This window comes from Gymnoscopelus braueri (assembly GCF_963280865.1).
Source record: "Gymnoscopelus braueri genome assembly, chromosome: 18".
NCBI lineage: Eukaryota > Metazoa > Chordata > Actinopteri > Myctophiformes > Myctophidae > Gymnoscopelus > Gymnoscopelus braueri.
The window spans coordinates 37998817-38022423 of record NC_137618.1 but is presented as its reverse complement, the minus strand read 5'-3'; the positions used below and the strand labels follow the sequence as shown (position 1 = coordinate 38022423).

At 40.8% G+C, this 23607-nt stretch overlaps 1 protein-coding gene across 2 annotated transcripts in view; it reads right to left on the bottom strand.

Annotated features, from left to right (window-relative positions):
* Positions 1 to 12505: 12505 nt before the first annotated feature.
* Positions 12506 to 23607, bottom strand: part of sema5ba (sema domain, seven thrombospondin repeats (type 1 and type 1-like), transmembrane domain (TM) and short cytoplasmic domain, (semaphorin) 5Ba) — a 227406-nt gene continuing 216304 nt past the window's right edge. For both annotated transcript variants that reach the window (XM_080456598.1, XM_080456599.1), the window contains 3 exons: positions 21773 to 21817; positions 19392 to 19597; positions 12506 to 16089 (listed from right to left, as the gene is read on the bottom strand). In XM_080456598.1, the coding sequence (XP_080312724.1) occupies positions 15898 to 16089; positions 19392 to 19597; positions 21773 to 21817 (443 nt within the window). In that variant the 3' untranslated portion in view covers positions 12506 to 15897. The remainder of the gene's footprint in view (positions 16090 to 19391; positions 19598 to 21772; positions 21818 to 23607) is intronic.

Genomic DNA, 23607 nt, shown 5'->3' with positions numbered 1-23607 from the left:
GAAGAGTCTTTTCCAACAAGAGAGAAAAACAATAGCAGCTCATTACAGTGCCTCTTGAATCCATGCACCGGTGTATATAATTAAGCCACATTAAACCACAGCCTCTCCTATATAGCATAAGCAAAGCAAGCAAGAAAAGCTGTCTTAAGTAGGCCAGGTCATTGAACATGGCACATACTCGGATGCCTAAATATGCTGCTGTGGATAACGTATTCAACTTTTGTCCATCTACCGTAGGAATAAATGAATAAATTGCTACTTGACTTCCTCTGGAGCCCTACTTGCATTGAAACTGTCTTTGATGTAAGTTTTCAAAGAATTCCCCTCCAAAATTTTAAGACAGATGAAATCTAAACTTTCACTATGTTCAAGGCTTCAGTGGAGCTGAGTGCAGGATGTCTAGATGTATCCCCAACTTAGTAAATATTTCTAAGACCTTTTTAATGCCACAATTTAAATGATATCGTAGGATCCAGGACAGTTAGTGGCTGCAGAGACAAACAGTATACATTACAGTACATTACAGTTATTGTTGTGTTATTGAGTTATTATTTGATTTGAGAGTGCGTTACGGGGAATGTATTATGTAATGTGTTTCTGTGAGTTCATGGATTACACCCTAACCGATAGGGCTAATTACAGAGAGCACCTCCCTCCCTTCAGTGCTCCGTGGACTGTTGGTTTTGTCTTTGCGTGCACAGAGCAAGAGGAAGGGACTCTGCAGGCCTTTAGGCAAGGATTTCATTCTGTCCGTCTCATAGAGCAGGTTCCATGGCGCCCTACGAGAAGCAGAATGGTTTGAGCCCATAATATGGGACGCCAACCCGCCTCCGAGTGACCATGTTGGAGTGAGACAAGCAGGATATGTGGAATATGAATGAAATGATCGGTGAGGAGACAGTTCAGCTGTACCTTCAGGCTTCCCCCACTAGACAAGAGCGTAGCCAACAAGGCAGAGGAGTCAGTATGGCTGCGATGCTGTTCTTATGTACAGAGACAAAAGTGGCGTGCCCAGCCCCGATGCGCCTCAGTACACAAACATCACCATTTCCCCCTCTTGCTGTTTTCCCACGGCCAAGCCAAAAAAAAAAATCTGGACTGCGAACTGAATGTCACACACACACGCACACTCACATTCACACGCATACACGGCTGATTGCAATATAGCCGCCTGATGGAGACGAAAACACAGACGCAGGAAAAAGAGCTAAGGTTGGCTCAATGACACGAAGAATAAATCAGCTTGAGCTTGGATTTAAACTAGCTATCAACAGGTAGCCTCCCTGATTACAGTCAAAATATTATTGCAGAGAAAAGGGGCACAATAGGGGAACGCCCTATTGTCTGCTGATTTCTCTAGGGAGGCCAGCTCCTGAAGACCGGAGTTGCTGAGACAGTGAGATCCACTAATCAAGTCCGTGATTAGTTCCAATTTTGTGGGTAACAAATTCCATGAAATAATTTGCTCACTGATTGGTGCTGTTTATGCAAGAAGCTTTGATACACTATCAAAAATAATAATAATAATTAATAACACTCATGGCAGGCAAGAAGGGAAACTTTTGTACTTTCCGCTCATTTTCTACAGGCCCGCCTGTAGGGCACGTGATTCCTCATTGAAGCATAGCATAGGATTCCTAGCGTTACATTTTGTGATAGTAAGAGGAATTGCCAAATCACAAGCTTAAAGGTTTCATGACGTTCAGTTTTACCACACATTAAAAGTCTTTGTCATGGTCCTTCAAACGTGTCTAAAAAGTTTTAACAAAAAATTCCACTCCATTGATCCATGGCAGGTGTTTTTCTCTCACATTTCTAAAGCCTTTTCAACTGCAATGAAAAAAGAAATCTTTGCCTGCGGGTGTCGCTGTTGAGGGATTTTGCCTGTCAATCATCGCCTCTGCTCGACTTCACTGCCCAAGGGCCAAGCTCAGATTACTTTTCAGCCTAATTATTCAGAAACCCCCAGACCTCAATTGGGTGTAATTGAGGTCATAAAACCCCCCAAAAAACATTAAAAAAAATAAAACATAAAAAAAAGTGAAAATGAATGTCATAGAACCTTTAAAGTCGGACCATAAATCGTTCGTTAGGCTATACTATGGGGCTATAATGATTGGACACAGGGTTAAGGAAGGAGGGTAGTTTGTCAGCCAGCATTGCAGCAGTGTTGGCATTAATGTGACAACTGCTGAAACTACTACTAACTATTACACGGACAATCCAGGTTAGATCATGCTGATGTGTATAGGGAGAGACCAATAGGCTACTATAAGGTACTGACATGATACTACTGACCATGATACTGAACATGATACTGACATGATACAGAAATGATGCTGACCATGATACTGACATCCTCCTATCCTCCTATAATTTGAGTAACCTCTGTCTGTCTTGGGTCGTGGGTCGTGGTCTGTGGTCTGGCAGTTAGGTTTCGCTTTCGGTTTGCATGCTGCAGTTAGGTTTCGCTTTCGGGGGGGGGGGGGGGGGGGGAACCGCGCGACAGGACGTGCAATAACCCCAAGTTTGCAACTACTTTCGCCTGCGCCCTTCACCGGGTATGGTCTAGTGATACTAACCATAATACTGATATGATACTGACCATAATACTGACATGATACTACCATGATACCGACATGATACTGACCACTGACCATGATACTAACATGATACTGGTCATGATACTGACATGATACTGAACATGATACTGACATGATACAGAAATGATGCTGACCATGATACTGACATGATACTAACCATAATACTGATATGATACTGACCATAATACTGACATGATACTACCATGATACCGTCATGATACTGACCACTGACCATGATACTAACATGATACTGGTCATGATACTGACATGATACTGACCATGATACTGACCATGATACTGACCATGATACTGACCGTGATCAGTACAAACATAATTTGTTAGACTTCATCATCGTAACCTTTATTTCAGCTCTGAGTACAGTTGAGGGGCAGGCCCTCATTTTCAATGTAGCCGAGATGACTTCAACCTTGGCGTGGCCTCATTTGTTGAGGCCAAAGAGCCAGGTCATAATATCAAGGTGTCTTGGCGGTCTGTTTGAGATGTTGCAGATTAGTTGTTGATGACTCTGCAACTCCTGCATAAGCTCCTGGAAGATTATGTTTCCAAGGCTCTTCTTTCATATGACACTGTGGAAATTGCCAGTAAGATGTTACACTGAGATAATAAAAAGCAGCCATTTGATTAGTCATGATTAGATCCACCTGCATCACCTGCACTGATAATATTCAGCCTAATCCAACCCATTTTACCATTTGTTATTTACTTTGTGCCGGTTTGCTTTCCCCACAAAATAGGGCCCTTAGTTTTGAACAGTGTATGACATTTATTTTTATGCCAATTGGTATGTCATAATTGTATGTACTTTTTAAGAGCAAAGTAAAGTACATGCCATATTTCAATGCCATTATACAGTATAACATTTTAGACACAAGTATATAATATAATGTCACATTTTGGATGTAATAGTGTAGTATGACTGTTTTATGATGCCTTGTATGCTGGATGCTGTGCAACTTCCAGGTGCACTATTGAGAATATCCTGACTGGCTGCGTCACTGTGGCTCAGTGGCTCTCAAAGTGAGGTCCTGGTATACCCTAGGGGTCCTTGAGAGGGTTCCAGCTAAATTGGCAAATATATCATAAAAATCAGTTGAACCACTTTCACCCTATTTACTTTTGCTATTTGAAAATAGACGATCTACAAGCTCACGATGCGACGCGTTGTAAGCTTGTAGATCAGCTTTTTTTTATCTTGAAAATGTTTGTACGATTTGGAATATTTTTGGAACATGTTAAAGGGATGGTTCACCCCCAAAATGGCATTTTTTCTATTGATTAGTCACCCCATAGAGTCTTGAATTCATGGAGACGTTTTTGTTTTTGTCGCATTCCTAAGCCAATAATTTGATGACCAGCAGCGGCTCCGTCAACTTTGAGTCTCCTACCGGAGACATTAGCATCTTTCCGCTGGTCATCAAATTATTGGCTTAGGAATGCGACAAAAACTAAAAAATCTCCATGAATTCAAGGCTTCATGGCGTGTGTAATTGATAGAAAATAAGTCATTTTTTGGGTGAACTATCCCTTTAAGAACACAGCGCTTTAAAATCTTTGACGCCATAAGGCGGTTACACACCGGCGAATATGCGAATATACGCAAACATTTCGGCGCCGCGAAAATGGTGTGGAAGCTTGCATTGACTTTATAAGGTTTTAAAAAAAAACTTATTATTCGCATGAAAAAAATCGCCCCGGTGTGTAAGGACCTATAGTGTTATTATGATGCTTTCTCAACACTTGACTAGGCTATTAGTATTGGGGAATTGTACAGTCCTGGACTCTTTGGCTGAGGAGGGATTGCATCTGTTCCATTATTGTTATATTATTGTGTTATTATTTGCTAATGGGAATGTGTTGTGGGTATTTATGTGTTATTCATTATTAATGTTGTTAGTTTATGTTAATTTAATAATTGATTTTGTGTGTTTGAGAGAAACCATGAGCGGATTACTTGTGTGGGGCATGCAGCTTTCTGTTAATGTGCGTTAAGTTGATTGGGAATTGGAATTAGTGGTGCAAATAAAAGAGATTCCAGAAGTTGCTGTGCTTGACTCAATCCACCTTTCATTATGCAAAGTATGTCATCATGTAGTGTGACTTTTTGTACCTATATGATGTTTGTGATGCCAGGCTGTATGTAATTCTTTCTACGCCATTTTTACAATAAGACGTTTTTATGGTGTGGCTCTGTAGAGGCAAGACATCTACAAATGGGTGTCTGTATGTCTGTTTGTCTGTCAGTCGGAAGATAGTCTCGCAAACCGCTGGACTGATCAGTGCCGAATTTTTTACACCATGTTGTAAAAAAAGACATACTATAATATGGCATCCATAAAATGTCTTCTACATTTGGAATGTGGTGAGAAATATAACATACTATACACAAATACATTAAACTACAAAACAATATCATACTGTACTATTGCATCCCAAAATGTATACTATATTATGTAACCAATTCCTTGTTCAGTGTCCACGCCCCAATTAGCCTACTCAGGTGTAAGTAGTCACTGATTACCCCTCCTCTGCAAAGCCTGGTGCTCATTCACATTTTCCTGTTGTGGTCCTCTCTGTATGCAAGAGGCTGTTTGTAGCGCTGCGTAACCGGAACGCTCGCCCCCTTTTTTTGAGAATAGACTACAGCCCTTAATAGGCTCTATGCACAGCCATATTTTCACTTCCTTCACAGGTGTTACCAATGATACTAATGAAGGCTCTGTTCCATTTAGTGTAGCACAGTGGTTCTCAGATTTTTCAATTTCCACGACCCCCATAACTCTGAGAGTGTACAAATGGAACCAAATGGACCCGTTACACACCCGTAACGGGCCATTTGGAAACCCCTTAAGGAACCATAAGGGTCCCTGGACCCACATTTTAGTCCGACTGGTGTTAGAGTGTTTCCAGTGAGTCAACATGTACAATATCAGCACCCTGACTCTGTTTGACGAGAATGGAACAGAGCCTTCATTAGTATCATTGGTAACACCTGTGAAGGAAGTAAGAAGAGGCCCAATTTCTCTCCAAAATGGCTGCTGTGCATAGAGCCTATATTAAGTTAGGAAGTAGTTAGGCAAAAAACTGTCACAATGACGAAACAGTCTGAACAGCCAAGCGCGCCGAACATGTTTCATAAAAATCCACCATAGACATAATGTCCTATACTGTGACATCAAAAATGTCCTATGGCATTAAACAAAAGTCATATGTCGTTATACTGTGGCATCCAAGCATTTTAGTAGTACTATATGGTTTTGAAAAGACATCATAGACTACTGCAGTATTCTGTGGCATGAAATGTTTTTTATACGATGCAACGTTAGCAACCTTAGCACTGCACTGACGACCCGAGCTGAGCAATTATCTGTTTTCCAAGAGTTTTTATTTCTGTCAACTGGGGACACTGGCTTTCAAAATGGCCTTTTAAGTTAGGAGTAGTGGGGCTTGAACTTGCAACCTGTGCATTTTCAGCCAAGTGCTGAACAAAGTTATTCAGGACAAGTTTGACTTGTTTTCTAAAAGCTTTAAAAATGTTCCCCTGGGACTCTGACTTTCAAAACATACTTTTAAGTTAAGAGTGGTGGAGCTTGAAATTGGAACCTGTGTGTTTTCAGCCATGTGCTGAACAAACTGAGCCACCAACACTTGACTTTCAAGTAAATTACAATCCAAACACATCTCACCTTTGCACTGCTTTTTTCTTTCAATATGTCCCTCATGTGATCCCAGGCATGTGCACACATAGAAGCAATCTGCCCCGATTGCTTTCAATAGTAGTGTTTCATTTCAGCGTTTTCCTTTCCTGATTGGTCTGGTTTTAGCACATGCCAAACACGTCTCCATGCACCAAAAGCGTTAACTTGCTAGGTTCTACTGATAGGCTTTTTAACAGGTCAACTAGGTTAAGTTTACTATACTTTCTCTGTTCACTCGGGGCGAGACGCGGCCATTAAACTCAGGCCACGCTGACCACTGCAAACCCCTCAAATAGAGGGATCTCGACTGCATAATTTTTGGTCATGGAGGACTACCTTTGCACTCTCCCCCCTGTTTTAGGATCCCCAGTTCTATCCTTGCTTCCTACAGGCTTCATGTCGCCTGTTAAACTGTCCTTGAGCATGACTATTAACCCCTAACTGTTCCCCATGGACTCACTTCGAACGGGTCGAATGCAGGAGTAATTTCCCCTCAGGGATCATTCACTACAAATACCTTCTTTTTAAAAAAAACGAATATATAGTGTGTACACTTTTTTTTTCTGGGACTAGAGTAGACTGTTGGCATTTTTTACATTAAATACACCTGCCCTACACGGCCCAGCATGTTCCCCAATTAACATTTCTGCAAAATCGGCATTTTGTTTACAACCCCCGTCATCAATATTGCTGCCATTCAGAACACCTGCCAGCGTTTACAACACCCGTCAGCTGGTTAAGTAGATTGAATAAAACACAAATGGCTCGCTCGATCTCTGCCTCAGCACGACAACTATAAACCCCAATGTTCATCAAATGAGCCACTTGGTAAAAGCCCCCATACTATGGATATTTTAACCCATTCAATCCGGGAATATGTCATTTTAGATGTCTTTGGCTATTCAAAAATAGCAGATCTACAAGCTCATAGCGCAGCACTCGGTGCCGCACCATGAGCTTGTATATCTGTTATTTTTGAATAGCCAAAGAAATCCAGAATGACACAGATGCATCCCCGGATCGAATGGGTTAGTAGCTGAGCTCTGAGCGGCTTGGCGATCGCTTCACGAGCATGGGATGCAGCAGGGACCATTTGGCCTCTCCTCCCTGCCCCATCAGGAGTAGGGATGTGGAGGAGAGAAGGCCCTTACATCACTGCCCATTCTGTCCTTCTGGCTCATCCCTCTTTGTCAGTCTGTTTTAAACAGTGGCACCACATTAACCCATCCCAATCTATTAGAGGGAGAAGGAGAGCGAGAGCCACCCCAGTTTCTCCTCCAGCTCTGTGACCAGACAACCTCTGCGCCTCAGTAGCTGAAGTTAGCTGAAGTAAGTTCATTGGGAGATTGCTTCCTGAGCTGAAGTCTGAATTAAATCAAACAAGCAGCATCAGTTTAAGGGACTATAGAGGCCTGAATAAACAGTTTCATATTGTTACGTGACAGTTTGTTCTCGAATCCTTTTGAAAAAAAATCCCATTCCGCCAAATCCCGCTGAGTTCCTCCAAGGCAGTCTTCCAGTCGGCGTGCAGAAGAGAAAACAGTTGGCAAGTACAGTTATGCCAAACTGGTGAATCATATCAAACAATTTCCCATGGAGGCGGACCACTGAGAGCCGGGACGACGGAGGTGACACAGTCTCCGTGCTCTCCCCAGACGACCGGAGAGATTCCTGGCTGCGACTTCAGACACCGTGTGATCTTCCCATCCTGTCCCGCCGTGCAAACACACAAACACGGCTGTCTCTGCGCGGACCCCCGGGAGGGCCATGGGATATGCATCAGAAATGGCCAACTATGACCGCCTCCTGGGTAAACATTGCGACACAGAACAAACATCAGATGGTCACATTGCACAACAGTAATTTATGTTGGATGGGGACCGTGTTCCTGTTTTCAGAATTCCTATAGTGCAATGATGTGCTATTGTACCTCAGCCATCAGACACCATCTGTTCTCGAAGTATTTATTCCATGAAGCCATTTAGGATTTTATTGTATATCTATATTCATCACTTGATGGCAGTGCAAAAAAAACAAACAAACATAACAATGACTTTGCCCTCTAAAATGTATACACAGTATAACTAAAGTGATAATCATTCAGTCCCACTTTCACACCAGCAATGATTATGTCTCATTATCTGAACGATGGATAATGTCCCTCACTTTTTGAACAAGGCTGTTATTTTTGGCTTCATTTGTTGTCCACACCCAAACACATCTTTCATTCTCTCCAGAGCCGCTGTAATTCGCCACTGTCGCAAATAGAATAGGTCATAAAGCACAGCATGTGCTGTGCCGTCAAGGCGCATGGTGTCCTTTCTACTTACTCAGGGCCATCGCTTCCCTGACTTCTGACATTTTATAAACTGAGTGGCTCCCAGCCTTCTCTGCCCCATAGAAAGTAGAAATATGGGCTGATTAATGCTTTCACTGCAGTCATTAATAAAACCACCGAGGGTCACCCGCTCTCTAATTGAGAGGTAGGCCTATGGAGAGGGCATTAAATGAGTAAGAACTGCATTGTATATATTTTTGGACGACTTGTGCATTTAATTTGTCGGCCACGCTTTCTCCCTGGATCTATTTATTGCGGCCGTGTTTCCTTTATTGCTTATTATACATTTTACTTCCTCATATGATTCCATGAGCCGCTGCAGTGCTGCTATTCAGCCACAGAGAAGAACGCCGCTCTGGTTTTGGGCTCCATGATTGGTCAAGTTCAAGGATTCGACTTTCATGGTCTTTTACAGGAATACGTGAAGCCTGGCTTCATTATCCTGGCTCGACACAGCCTGGCTTGACAAGGCCTAGCTCGACAAAGTCGCTCCTTTTCAGCCTGGCTTGGCGTTCATGGAACGGAATAAACGAGGCTATACGGACCCGACTTTGTCAAGCCTGGATTTGACTTAAGGCCAGGCTTATTTAATTCACCTTTCGTGGAATAGGGCCCCGGTTATTAAATTGTCCATAGGATTTTGGGGCATACATTTTAGTGCGAGTTGTATATTGTTCCATGGAATTGGAGCATCGTAGCAGAAAGCAGTTTTTCCCAGTTCAGACTGAACAAGTGGAACCTCAAGTTGTTTGAGCGGTGCATTGTTTCCACTCTAACATCAATAGCCTTAAAAATAAACTGATACCAGTGCCTAGTTCTCCTCTCAGGGAAGACCAACCTACTTTGTCGTAGAGGATACAATGGTGAGTTCTGTAACTTTCACCAGTAATCTTAAGTGCTGAATGATAAACTGTGTATAGGTGTAAATGAATGGTAGGGGCAGCATTTCTATAAATTACATCACCATAGTCCAAAACTGACATAAAGACAGCTTTAACAATCCTTTTTCTGCAGATCATCGGGAAGCTGCTTTGTTTCTGTAAATAAATCAAAATTTCTGTCTTAGTTTGGTGGTGAGATCAGGAATGTGATATTAAAATGTTAACTTTTCATCGAGCCAAATACTGAGATATTTGTACTCTGTAACTCTATCAATAGAGGATCCACTAACCGTATATCTATATGTAAACAGTTATAGTTTATGTTTTAAGCTCTCGAAAATATCATACATCTTGTTTAGCTAGGGTTCAGAACCAGTTTAAGTGAGATGAGTGAGATCTCACTTAAACTGTCTTGTTAAAAGATTGTTGGAGTTTTTCCATTGCTAGTTGGACAGAGTCAGCTGTACAATGTTTAGTTATCCATGCCTGTCATACCTCCTGTTCAATAGTGGAACAGGAGCGCACACCAGTAGACAATACAATATTTTCGGTGCCAGCACTGTGTAGCAATTGCTTGGCCGCTCTATCTCTGTTCACAGTTCACTGTGTCTGTCTATCTTGGGTGCACCCTTCTAACTTGAATCCTCAGTCATCAACATTAAATTCAAGTTTGTTTTGATCCAGTTAAATCACAAAATTATAAATAGGACAATTATGACATAATGACTACTTTGGTGCTTCCTATATGGTGCTTACCTGTTTTCTAAGGTGCTTCCTACCTGTTATCTATGGTGCTTACCTGTTATCTATGGTGATTAACGTGGTACTTACCTGTTATCTATGGTGCTTACTATAGTACTTACCTGTTTGCTATGGTGCTTAATATGGTGCATGCTTACTATGGTGTTTACTGTATGGTGCTTGAAATCTTGTGAAATGGGACATTCTGCATAATGACTACTTTTACTGTTGGTACTTTACGTACATTTTGATGCCAATACTTTTGTACTTTTACTCAAGTAAATTTCGAATACAACATGTATTCATTTATTTATTTGAAATTTCACTGGAATAATAAGCCCCTTGAGATGCAGCATCTCGTTTTCGAGTGGGTGCTCACGTAGAGAGCGTCTTAACACTGTGAGCCACCATGCACCATATAACCTTTCTAGTCCCCTTTTAAAAGCGTCCACGGACTGTGGTGCTATCAGATGGTCAGGGAGGGAATGCTCCTCCAAGGACACATGTTAGTTATGACCAGTTTAGGGAGGTGTAGCTGCTTTGAGGTACGTACAGGGTGGATCAGCTTAAGCTTGGTCATACAGTATGCCCAACATTTTAATGGTAATGCCCCTGACTACCTTAGGAGTAATGTTAAGTTGACTGTCCATCAGTATGAAACTAGGGTGAACCAAAAAGTATGAGATACCAAGAGTCAACTGGTTGTAGCGTAGAGTTATTTTATATACAGAGGTATTTCTCTTTGGAACTGCTGCCTCTGTGTGTGTCAGGCAGTCTCAATCTGGACTGTCCTATAAGAAAAGTGTGAAAATACTGTTGTAGAGTAAGCTACAGGCTAAGTGATGCACTTAAATTTGAACTTTTTATGGTTTGATATTTGTTAGGGTTTCTAGGTGGTTTTCAGTGTTTTGTATTTTGTAGTTCATGTACGGTAATTTATTGGTGCTGTCATTTTATCAGACATTTATTTGTATTGTGTGTTGCAGGACCACATTGGAAACAAATGTTTTATTAGGCTTTTAGGGGTATATTCTGGGTTTAAGTTATAATGTGTTTACTCGTATTTCTTTCACCAAAGTCAAATCAAATCAAATCAAGTCTAGGCCACTGGCACCTCCAGTGTTCCATGGGCACTTTACTGACTGGATGTATTCTTAGTACTTGGCTGCATGGACTGACTCTGTAGGGTGGGGGTGGGGTGGTGGTTGACATCCATCGCCAACCCCTCTGCCCCAAAATGTCACATCCATCCCTCCTCATATGGCAAGGTAAGGGTTTCCAGCCGCTGCCTTTGCAATCATTTGTTCTTTGGATGAATGGTGCAGAAAGGCTTAAGTAATATAGATCGTACTGTAAGGTATAGAAATACACAAGCGTGTGCTCATCCAAGTACAAACACGCTCGCGTGCACATGAACACGTACACAAAGTCACAGTATCACCACTACTGGCACAGACTGCCATCACTGGGAGAGAAAAGAGATGCACTGTCGGCTGTATTGTAACACGTCAGCTAAACACACATTTACCATACAACATACATCATGTACTGGGATGGAAATACTGTGCAGAGGTAACCTTGCAGGAGTCTCTCCATTGACAGCAGCTGACATGCTTGTTCTGGGTGACATACTGTACTGTCAATGGTCAGGTTTGATGGTGCAGTGTCTTGCAAAAGGACACTTTGGCGGGATTCATGGTTGAAGTAAGGATTGGGACGATGGGACTTTTCCATTACAGGAAAGCAGTGGTGTAAAGTAACTAAGTACATTTACTCAAATACTGTACTTAAATACACTTTTGAGGATTATTTACTTTACTGGAGTATTTCCCATTTTCAGTACTTATAGTTCTTTAATTTTTATTATCACAAAACATACAGTAACCACTTCAGCCCTATATATACATCTCGGCCATTTGAAAATAGCCGATCTACAAGCTCACAATGCGTCGCGATGTGACGCATTGTGAGCTTGTAGATCTGCTATTTTCAAAAGATTTTCACACATTTTGAACATGGGACATTCTGCACAATGGGTACTATACTTTTGTACTTTTACTGAAGTAAATTTTGATTACCCGACTTTTACTTGTAACAGAGTATTTCTACACTGCAGTATTGATACTTTTACTTAAGTAAAAACACTCGACTCGACTACTTTTCATAATTAAATTAAATAGAAATGTAATCATACAAAGTCACAAATGTAGAGAACCAAGCCACGAATTGTTGGCATCAAGGTTTATTATCCTTTATAATGTACAATATACAAAAATATAGGGTACCAAAAAATTCACAGTGTCTAAAAGGCAGTGATTACAGTCTACATGACAGGTCTAACAGTACAGTACACCTGGTACGTTGCATAGAAGGGCACCGAGCCTCACCGGGGACAAAGCTCACAACGGACCAATTACTGAAGACATTGCTGAAGACATTTTTGTACATAGTGTTATTTTCTCTGTATTTTTGTGTTGATATTTGAACTGTTTGGTTGCTACTATATATGTCTATGAAATGAAGGACTTTTTTGGACAGACCTTTTAGACAAAAGTATTATAAATGTGATTGTGATGTTTTAATTTTTTTTTGCCAAATCAAATTTTCAATCAATCAATCAATTGCTTAGACGTTGGTGCACAGAAAGTCCTCTGTGTTAATTTAACTTTGAGAGTTTACAAATGTAACATTTGTACACTCTTTGAGTTACAAATGAATAAATTACAGCTGGAGAAATGCACAAATGACAATTTTACTCCCCTGCTTGTTGCTATTTGAGCAGTTCAGTGCGAATGAATTCATGCTCACACTTCTGCTGGTCATCTCGAAGTCGTGTTATTTTAACTCGTGTTGTTTTCTGAAGCAGAAACCAATTTGTTTGTTTTACTATTCGCTGCCATCAGACTGTAGCCCGTGGTCAGCCAGCTGGAGCAGGATACAAGATAAGATGAGATAAACCTTTATTGATCCTTGGAGGGGAAATTCAGTGGTCAATAAATCGGTGGCGTTGTGGCGCTCTGTCCCCAAACAAACCCCATGGTTGGTGTGTACTTAGCTGCTGCTGCTGCACTCTCTCTCTCTCTTTTTTTTCTTTTTCTTTTTTTTTTACTTTTCTTTTTTTTTAAACAACTATAAGGCTTTTAAAAACAAACAGTGTTAGCTATACAATGTACAGGTACATTTACAATGAGCCGAAACCTCCTCAGGGTCAGTAATGCGCTGCAGAAGGCTGTCTCTCCTATATACAGATAGAGCTCTCATTCATCTCGTGCGTTTACAGTAGCTGAATCGACAGAAGCATTGTTGGGGGTTAGCACTCATTGAGCAGGCATAATAATAAAATATAGCTCAGCTGTGAAATGCCCTTTATAAACCAAGCTCTGACTATAAATAATGTTTTCATCCCGCGGGGAGGGCTCGAGGCTCTCCTTAACTTACATTGATTAACATTTTCGTATATGGAACATAGGGGAAAAACAGTAGAATGCTGTGTCATCATCAGAAAGTGGAAAAGAAATGCACACATCCCCCTTTAACAGATCTCCTCATATATATATACTGTAGCAATAATGTATGAAAGCATTTACATTGTACAAAATGCAGAGCTGGACCCCCTTGCCCATTCAAGCTCACAGGCACAGACTCAAAAGAGATACAGTCCATGCGCGTACCTACGTGCGTGCAAGCACACACACACACGGACACATGCATGCACGGTGCGTATACGCACACGGATACACACATTATGTCAATCCTCGGCATTAGCATGCTTTAAAGCAAGCATGATTTTATGTTACAAGAGGGGTCCTAATGATTTTCATTTTGTTACAGACTTTGTAGAAAATAAAATAAAATACATTTGATCAACATTCACCTCTAGGTGTATCCCCCCCCCCCCCCCCCCCCCAGACACTTGTTAACACACGGTGGAAGATGAAACGGCTACCAAAACGCTCAAAATGAACAACATAAAAAATGTGTCGATTCAGTGACGTGGAGTTAATCAGCTATGCTTTATTTGTCTTAACAAATACTTCCTAAACGCTACTGCTCATTTGAGCATGAAACACATAGTTTCCTCTTCATCAAAAAAAAGAGGAGGAAAAAAAACATTTAAAAAAGGATCAAGGATCACTCTACTAGCTTATACTACCTTGTATCATCATAGAAAACACACAGTCCAGTGGATCAGCACACTGGCCATATCTGATATGACCACTGAGCCATTTTAGCACTCAGCAGAACCAGTGCATCTATTACAGAATCAAAGAAATCCCCATCCAGAATCCTTGTCATCCTTAAAAAAGTAGAAAACAAAAACAACAAACAAAAAACAAACGAGAAATAAGAACAAGCCCCGTCCCTTCCCCTTCTATTGCATACAGGCACCCGAGGCATTCCCAAAGCTTTATGTACAGTGCACCGCCCCACGTATGGACTGCATTTCCCACAAACCCCCACAGCTCTCCCTCATTCAGACTCTGGAGTTAACGTCCTCGCCCGTACAACCAATGGGCCGTGAGACTTCGGCCATTAGTACATTTAGCGGGTAGTTCTCTCCAAACCATGCACACGTGTGTTTGCGTGTGTGTGTGTGTGTGTGTGTGTGTGTGTGTGTGTGTGTGTGTGTGTGTGTGTGTGTGTGTGTGTGTGTGTGTGTGTGTGTGTGTGTGTGTGTGTGTGTGTGTGTGTGTGTGTGTGTCCACGCGTGCATGGCGTAATGATGTGTAGTGTTCGCGTCGTAAAACAACATCTCACTAGCTTCCAATGACCTACGTCACATAGTGACTGGTGTGCAGAGCAAACATATCATTGGCTGCTGAGTTCGTTATCTTTTCTGCCATGTGAAAAAACTGAAAATGGAGGAGAGAGAGCAGCCGACCCCGAGCAGCCGAGCTGATATTGATCTCTAATTTAATTGAGTATCGACTTCATTGAGCTCTCTCTTTTGTGGCTGTTCTTCTTCTCCTTTATTTCCGCGCCGGAGCAAGGCGTGTAATGATGTGCCCCATTTGTTCTTAGCGACCGCTTTCGTTGTCTTGAAAGACTCGTGAAAAGTGTTCATTCCAGACGAACGCACAAGAACTGCGGAGGAACGTCACACGGATCCAGTGAAACGTCTTCTTTTCAAATGATCTGCTATGTCTCTGGACCGCTGCAATGTTAACACGGTGAGGAGATTCCGATCGGTGCCGTAGTTCTTCCATTGGCTCTCCACAAAAACAAGTACTTGGTTGAAACTGCCAGACCCTTGTAATAACACACCCTCAGCCAGTTATATAAGTGCCCGTCTCCAAGCTGACACGGGGCGTGGGGCGGTGAGGGCGTGGGCACAGTTATTCAAACCCACACAGCCCCCCCACTCACTCACTCACTCACTACGGGCCGGTGGAATATTGCAGGTATGTCCCCTGAACACACAAACCCCAACCATTACAGAGGAGACGATAGGAGCACTGAGAGAGGAGAGGGGGAGGCAGTGGGCTGTTGAACCATGTGATCCTGGGCAAGGCCAGGTTCAGAGGATCATTTCAGATGGGTTTCGGGCTCGTGTTTCCATTATGTCACCGTGGGAGTAAATGAGGAGAGGGAGGTGCGGACGGCGGCCGGGCCCTGTCTCAGCTGCTGCTGTTGTTGCTGTTGTTGCTGTTGTTGTAGGTCCGGCAGGGCGAGGGGGAGGAGTTGGGCTGGTAGTCGTACTTGCCCAGCGCCGTGGGGTAGTAGGTGGTGGTGTAGACGTTGGTCTGCTGCAGCGCCGAAGGATAGAAGTTGGATCTCTCATCGGGGAGGAGGTTGTTCTTGTTGAGCGTCTAGGAAGACACACAGTGGAGGGAGATAAGAGCAGGGCTATAACTCATTATTATCTCTGTAATGTTATGTTTTGTTTTTATGATTCCATTCATCTAGATGCATTTCTTTTCAGACTGATTGATATGGCCAAAATCTAATATCACAATATCTTTGACCAAATACCTCGATAATATTGAGGGGATTACTATTGATGGCTTCCCAAAATATTTATACAATGAGATTTTTGTATGAATAATCATCAGTAACGCCTGAATAATAACTAGACATATAGGCCTACTGTATACTGAATAAATAGAAAAGTCAGTTGAGTTCAGAAAATTCAATCACTTTACTATAGATTTTTCAATTAATAATTTCAACCCTAGCTAAGAGAAAAGCAGGGAAAGTTGTTAAATTCATAGATCCATGTATTCAGTGATTTATTCCATATTGATTTTTATATGAGAGAGAAATCAACATTTGAGAGTGAAAAACTGCACAGAGATATACATCATAGCCAACATTTTACAGCCAGTGTATGCATATTGCATAATATACTAAATGTGACTTAAATACTTCCATAAGCCTTGGAGGTTGGAGCAAGGGCACTGTGAGTGCATTCATAAGCAAGGCGGACCACTTTAACAAATTTAATTTAGAGCGTGTCAGGCATAATCAATAAGCAAATTTACGAGACGCCATGAATTCACCGTGGGCCCCTTTAATAACAACAAGGCTGAAACACATCCCGTCTAATGCAATCGCTGGATCTCGGGTAAAAGCCAGCAGATGGTGAAAGACTTTCCAGAGAAAAAGCATCTGAATAATGTAATCCATCTGCACATCTCTGAAGCCCAAAGCTTCAGAGACGGTTAATCTGGTTAGAGTCGTCGGAAATGCACAAAGGTGGCAATTACAAATTGCCATTGTTGAGAGGAGACCCTGCTAACACGCAACGCTCTAATGACACGGAGTGACACGGGACGCAGTGCCTCGCCCACTCCTCCTGGTTATTACAGTTAATGAGCACAGCCTCTCAGAGGCAATAATATGGTTGTGAGCGCCACAGCCCCCACGATAAGATAATACTGATGACAATAACAAGAACAACTAGACATCATATTGACATTCAAGTCTGTTAAATAGATGTCCATATATGGCGTTCTGCCTCTCCATCGACTACAGGTATAAAATCCAAGTTTAAAAAAAGTTTTCCATTTAAAAGTTTTCCCCCGCAGTTCCCAAAGAAGCTGGACATTTTAAAGTTTGAATGAAGATTCTAGATAAAAGTATGATGGTAGCTAGACCAGGCCAGAGAATATACGTATAATAATAAATAAATAAATATGGAAACAACACTGAGTGGGTGCTTTCCTACAGCAAGCTCACTTAACTACAACAATATGACAGCAGCAGTGGAGCACAAAACGTACTCATTCCCCAGTACTTGAGTCAAAGCATAGATACTCCTGGTCAAATATTACTCAACTACAGTACAAGTCAAATGTAAGTGTTGTAAAGTAACTAAGTACATTTACTCAAGTACAATTTTGAGGTACTTTGACTTTACTAGAGTATTTCCAATTGTCTATACTTTCACTTCTACTCCACTACATATCAGACGAAAATATTGTTCTTTTACTCCACTACAATTATTTGAAAACTTTAGTTACTAATTACTTTAGTTGTGAGCTTGTAGATCTGCTATTTTCAAACATTTTAGTACTTTTACTTTTGGTACTTTAGGTACATTTAATACCAATACTTTTGTACTTTTACTCAAGTAAATTTTTTATTCCGGACTTTTACTTGTAACAGAGTACTTCTACATTGCAGTATTGATACTTTTACTTAAGTAAAACATTTGAGTACTTTTCCCACCACAAGACTAATTTCCAAAAGGGTCAATATATTGTGAATCAAAGTGAGACAACTTTTATTTAGGTCGTAACTTTGACAATCACTGGTGATGGAGAATATCACACAGACGTATAGTGTGGCCATCTTTTACTTTTTTTTTTTTTTACCAAGTATGGTAGTTGCATACCAAAGATGAATGTGCTTCCAGTGACTGTTTTCTTGTGTTTATATAATGTGAATCCACAGTTGGACTTTTAATGAGAGGCCAAGGGCTGACCTGGGGTTTACCAACATAATGGAGCTCATTAATAAAGACTAGGGCTGTGGGGATTTAGGGAATAAAGAGTACAGTAAGTAGGCTATAGGTCTATAGTTTATAGAGCAAAACACAGAATAGTGAATGGGAATATACATGATCAGCAATTCATCTCACGTAGTTACTGTTCAAATTGAAGTAAACGCATGAATACAAGTTCTAAATAAAACATGAATTGTGTGCACTGCCCTCGAATGTGAATAAATATACAGTGTCAATACACAGAAATATCTGGGCTGTTAGTTTAGCTCTGCAGTTAGCTCAAGTTAATTCTGGTCATGCCCGAAATTGTTTGAGTTTTGGTCCCACATTTTTGATAGTGTTTTTGTTGGGAAACTGAACCCCCTCACGGCTCTGTTTGGAATTCCAACTGTAACTTATGGAAGTCTGTGAGGCGGCATATCATAGCCTTCCTTGGCTAGACAGAAACATGTCACCCCTCCCTCACATGATAACTGGCTTTACGAAATATTATAGGTAGGGTAAGTGATTTACTTTTGTTAAAATAAGTGTTCAATATCTCTATATTCTGATAGTACTCATTGCTATAGAGTGTTTGTTCAGTAAAAGGAGTCTCCCATGTCTCTCAAGCTCTTTATTAAACAGAAAATGCATGTTCAGTGCTCTCTCCTGATTGGCTTAAATGTTGTCACCGACCTGAAAATGTATTTATATTCTGTTTACTAAAGAGCTGGAGAGACCCCTGTGACCGAACAAACGCTCTGTAGCAATGATTACTATCAGAATATAGTACTTTAACCTTTTAACAAAAAAAAAAATCACTTACCCTACCTTTAATACAGTATGTATTCAACTTGAAAAGACAAGATTATCTCTTAAAAAAACCTCAATTCCTGTTTTTGGACCATCTCAAACTTTTTGGATACAGATCTATCAAGCTGGTACCAAAACATAATAATAAAAGAGAATGTAATAATGTGAAAGTATGTAGGATGCGAGGGCTGCACGGGATTGTTTGTATTGTTTGTGGTTTTTTTCTGTAAAAAAGGAGGAAAAAATATACAACGGTGACAATGATCTACAGTAATAGCTGATAAAAAAGTCTATCGTACATTTTCTGTTGCCTTGTTTTTGAAATACAGTATTATATATATATACAGTAAGTCAAATGAACCAAAAATCTACCTTGAACTCCATGGGTGTGTACTTCTCGTTCTTTGGTGTGGTGTTGCCCTTGTAGTTGAGGTGGTTGGGGGTGGTGGGGTGGATGACCGCCGACTCCTGGGACGGCTTGTGGAAGCGCTGACAGTACACATAGACCAGGAAGGACAGAAGCCCCGCCCCCAGGAAGCAGGACACGCCCGTGGCGATTAGGTGGATGGAGGTGAACGCTGGGAAAATGAAGGAGGTGATAAAGGCAGAGGTGAATAAGTATATTTACCCAAGAACTGTACTTATGTACAATTTTGAGGTACTTTAACTTAATTTGAGTATTTCCATTTAAAAACAAAAACAAACTTTATAGCCTTCTACTCCAATACATCTTAGAGGCAAATATTGTTATTTTTCATGCACTAAAATAATTTGACAGCTTTGAAGAGCTTGTAGCTCAAGCTTGTAGAAAATGTGAGTGCTTTTACTTTTATTACTTTAAGTATATTTTGATGCCAATACTTTTGTACTTTTACTCAAGTAACATTTTTAATACAGGATTTTACGTTTTGGTATTGGTACTACAACCTCATTGGTACTTACATTACATTACATAATGTAATGTTTGTAATGTAATGTAAAGTAGTAGAGCCCACCCAAACCACTGCTGCACAGTAAAATCCTCAGTCTTCATTTAAAAATGTAACACATTTGTACCCTCTCAGAGTAAAAAAAAAATACTTTGTGGCTTTATTTCCATAGTGATATATTGGATCATTGTGACATTGACATTGATTGAGCTTTTTTTGTTACTGGGCTGACAGCATGTTTACAGCCAAACAGGAAATTAAATGTTTGGAACATTGTCAAGTTTGAAAAGAAGTAAATCAGATCAAGTTGTGAGCTGTGAAAAATAAAAACATACAGTATCCACACAACACAATACAATACACATATACAAACAATCGTCTATCATGTGTGCAACAGACTGTATAAAAGAAAAACGATTGTTTCCCTTCCTCTACTTTAATACTTCTATTTTAATATTTTTATTACATATCGTCATTCGTCACTGTCAGGCAGAAAACCTCCATATTTCATCTTTTTATGTTTATTCATAAATTAATGACCTGTGTTATACTGTCTGTCGTTTTAAGTATACATATTTCATATTCATTAGAAACAGTCATTGACGAACACAGCATCATGAACAGCCCTGCATCAGATCAGACATGATGTCATTTCAATGTGGTGTCTTTCCCCGAATATACGACAATAAAAGGCTCACTTCCCCGACAGTGCATATAATAGTGCACAATGAAATCCTCAGTGTTCATTTAACTCTGAACTGAAGTGTAAAGACAGACCCAAATGGAGCCGTAACGTAAGGTTCATGAAGCCATTAAGACTGTCATTTTAGATGATCTTATACTTTGGCTATTCAAAAATAGCAGATATACAAGCTTATAGCGTGGCACCGAGTGGCAGATCTACAAGCTATGGGGCTTGTAGATCTGCTATTTTTGGAACAATATTTTTTAAAGCGAACATTTGTAACTCAAATCTTTGCTTCTGGGGATTCTAATGTCTTCTAAATCCTATGTTGCTGTATAATCAGTGGTTCTTTTAATGTCAAGGACCCCCAAAATGATATGTATTTGGCCGTGGACCCCATCTCAAAATATGTTGTTCCAGGGACCCTCCAGACGCAAAGATTTCAGTTAAAAATGTTCGCTGTAAAAAATATATATATTCAAAGATTTGCACACATTTTCAAGATTTTTTAAAAATTGCAGATCTACAAGCTCATAGCGCGGCACTCGGTGCCGCGGTATGAGCTTGTATATCTTCAATTTTTGAATAGCCAAAGTGTAAAATAATGGTTATAGCTAAAATCTAAAATGACACAGATGCATTCCCGGATTGAATGGGTTAACGGGATATTTCACTTTCAAATAAAATAAACATAACAAAAATATATAAAAAATTAATGAAAAAAGTAATGGAAAAATCACGGCCCCCTCACACATTAGAATGTCCTTCTAATGCGTGAGGGGGCCGTGATTTTTCCATTACTTTTTATTATTATATTTATATTATATTACATTATATATTTTTTATGTTTATTCTATTTGAAAGTGAAATATTCCTTTAAAGAATATCTGGCTCGCACTGTGGGCTTTTCTGTGAATAGGTGACAAAGAGACGCACATGGAAATGCACACGTAAATGTGTGAGAGCGTGCACACACACACGCTTATGGAAAACCACAAAGGCCAAAATAAGGTGTACATACACCGTACGACACACACACACTCACACTCACACACACACACACACACACACACACACACACACACACACACACACACACACACACACACACACACACACACGGCTGTAAATCCACTTACCTCCGCACTGTTGGTCCTTATCAAAGCCAGATGCAGGGAGAATGACTGCAGAGGGGAGAGGGACACAGGGTCAGACACATACACACATGCACGTACACACTCATGCACTCACTCACGCACACACACACACACACACACACACACACACACACACACACACACACACACACACACACACACACACACACACACACACACACACACACACACACACACACACACACACACACACACACACACACACACACAAAACAGTGACGGGGTGGGGGTGACACATGCAGACAGAATGACAAAACCACACAATGATTAACATGAAATGTGGTTTGGATGTTGTTTGGAAAGGCTCTCTGGAGGAGAGCGGGGGCTTTTTTTTTACGACAGAGAATTCCAAACTTTTCAATCAGCCGCCCAATGAAAGCAAGTGGAGGAATAAAAAGAAGAGCGATGCGTTCAGTGTTTTTTAACCTTTGTAAGGGCAGAGCTGCTGATGCAGAGATGATCATTTACAGCTGAAACACGTCCCATCCCATCCTCCATCGTTGAGGGGGCCAAGGAGAGAGGGGTGTGTGTGTGTGTGTGTGTGTGTGTGTGTGTGTGTGTGTGTGTGTGTGTGTGTGTGTGTGTGTGTGTGTGTGTGTGTGTGTGTGTGTGTGTGTGTGTGTGTGTGTGTGTGTGTGTGTAAAAAAAAAAATCAGGCACAGCCATTCCCTGATTAAATTTGTGGGGTAATTCCTCCTCCTAACACACCCCTCCCGTGCATGAGACCTTAAAAGTCCCGTCGTCTTGTCCAAAATTCACGATAAAATGAGATGTGATTTGGTGTTGTGAGTCTTGCGACATGCCATTAATATTGATTGCTGTGGTCCGGAGCCATTAGTATTCCTAGCATGGCGAGTTATGATGCGATCTGGCCGCAAAAGATCATTTTAAGGAGTTTTTAAAGATGATATATCTGCATAACAAGGTCCATTCACGCAAACCTGGAGCATGGCTTCCATGTCCGGCCAAGTTATACAGTTAAAGGAGTACTTCACCCCAAATGGCATTTCTCTCTCACAATTACTTAAAGGTTCTATGACATTCATTTTCACTTTTTTTTTTTTTGTAATGTTTTTTGGGGGGTTTTATGACCTCAATTACACCCAAAAAATCTGAACTTTGAACATTCAGTGGATTTTCTGTGGTCTGGGGTTTTCTGAATAATTAGGCTGAAAAGTAATCTGAGTTTGGCCCTTGGGCAGTGAAGTCACAGGCCATTAATCCCACTCTCCCGCCCAGAGGAGCAGAGGCGATGATTGACAGGCAAAATCCCTAAACAGCGACACAGGCAAAGATTTATTTTTTCATTGCAGTTGAAAAGGCTTTAGAAATGTGAGAGAAAAACACCTGCCATGGATCACTGGAGTGGAATTTTTTGTTAAAACTTTTTATACACGTTTGAAGGACCATGACAAAGACTTTTAATGTGTGGTAAAACTGAATGTCATGAAACCTTTAAAGCAGTACAAGGTAGGTCCAAAAATAACGATTTTTAGCAACCTCTGCTGGTCACTACCGTCATTGCAGGTATTTAGCGGAGTCCTGCATTACCCAGAATTCCATTTGTTTTCACCGGAAGGCGGAAGCATTTCAAAAAGCGTTCTTTTAATTGTTTTATACTATCTGCGGATCGTTTCTCTTAGCCAGTGGAGCTTTAGTTACCGTGAGCTGTGTTTTCATTTGCTGTTGTTTTTCCATCTTCAAATCCTATATTGTCTTAAAAACAGCGTGAGATTCCTTTTTGTTAATAGCGCGGTAGTTCCTGGCCAAACAGGAAACCGGTGCATTTCCGTTTC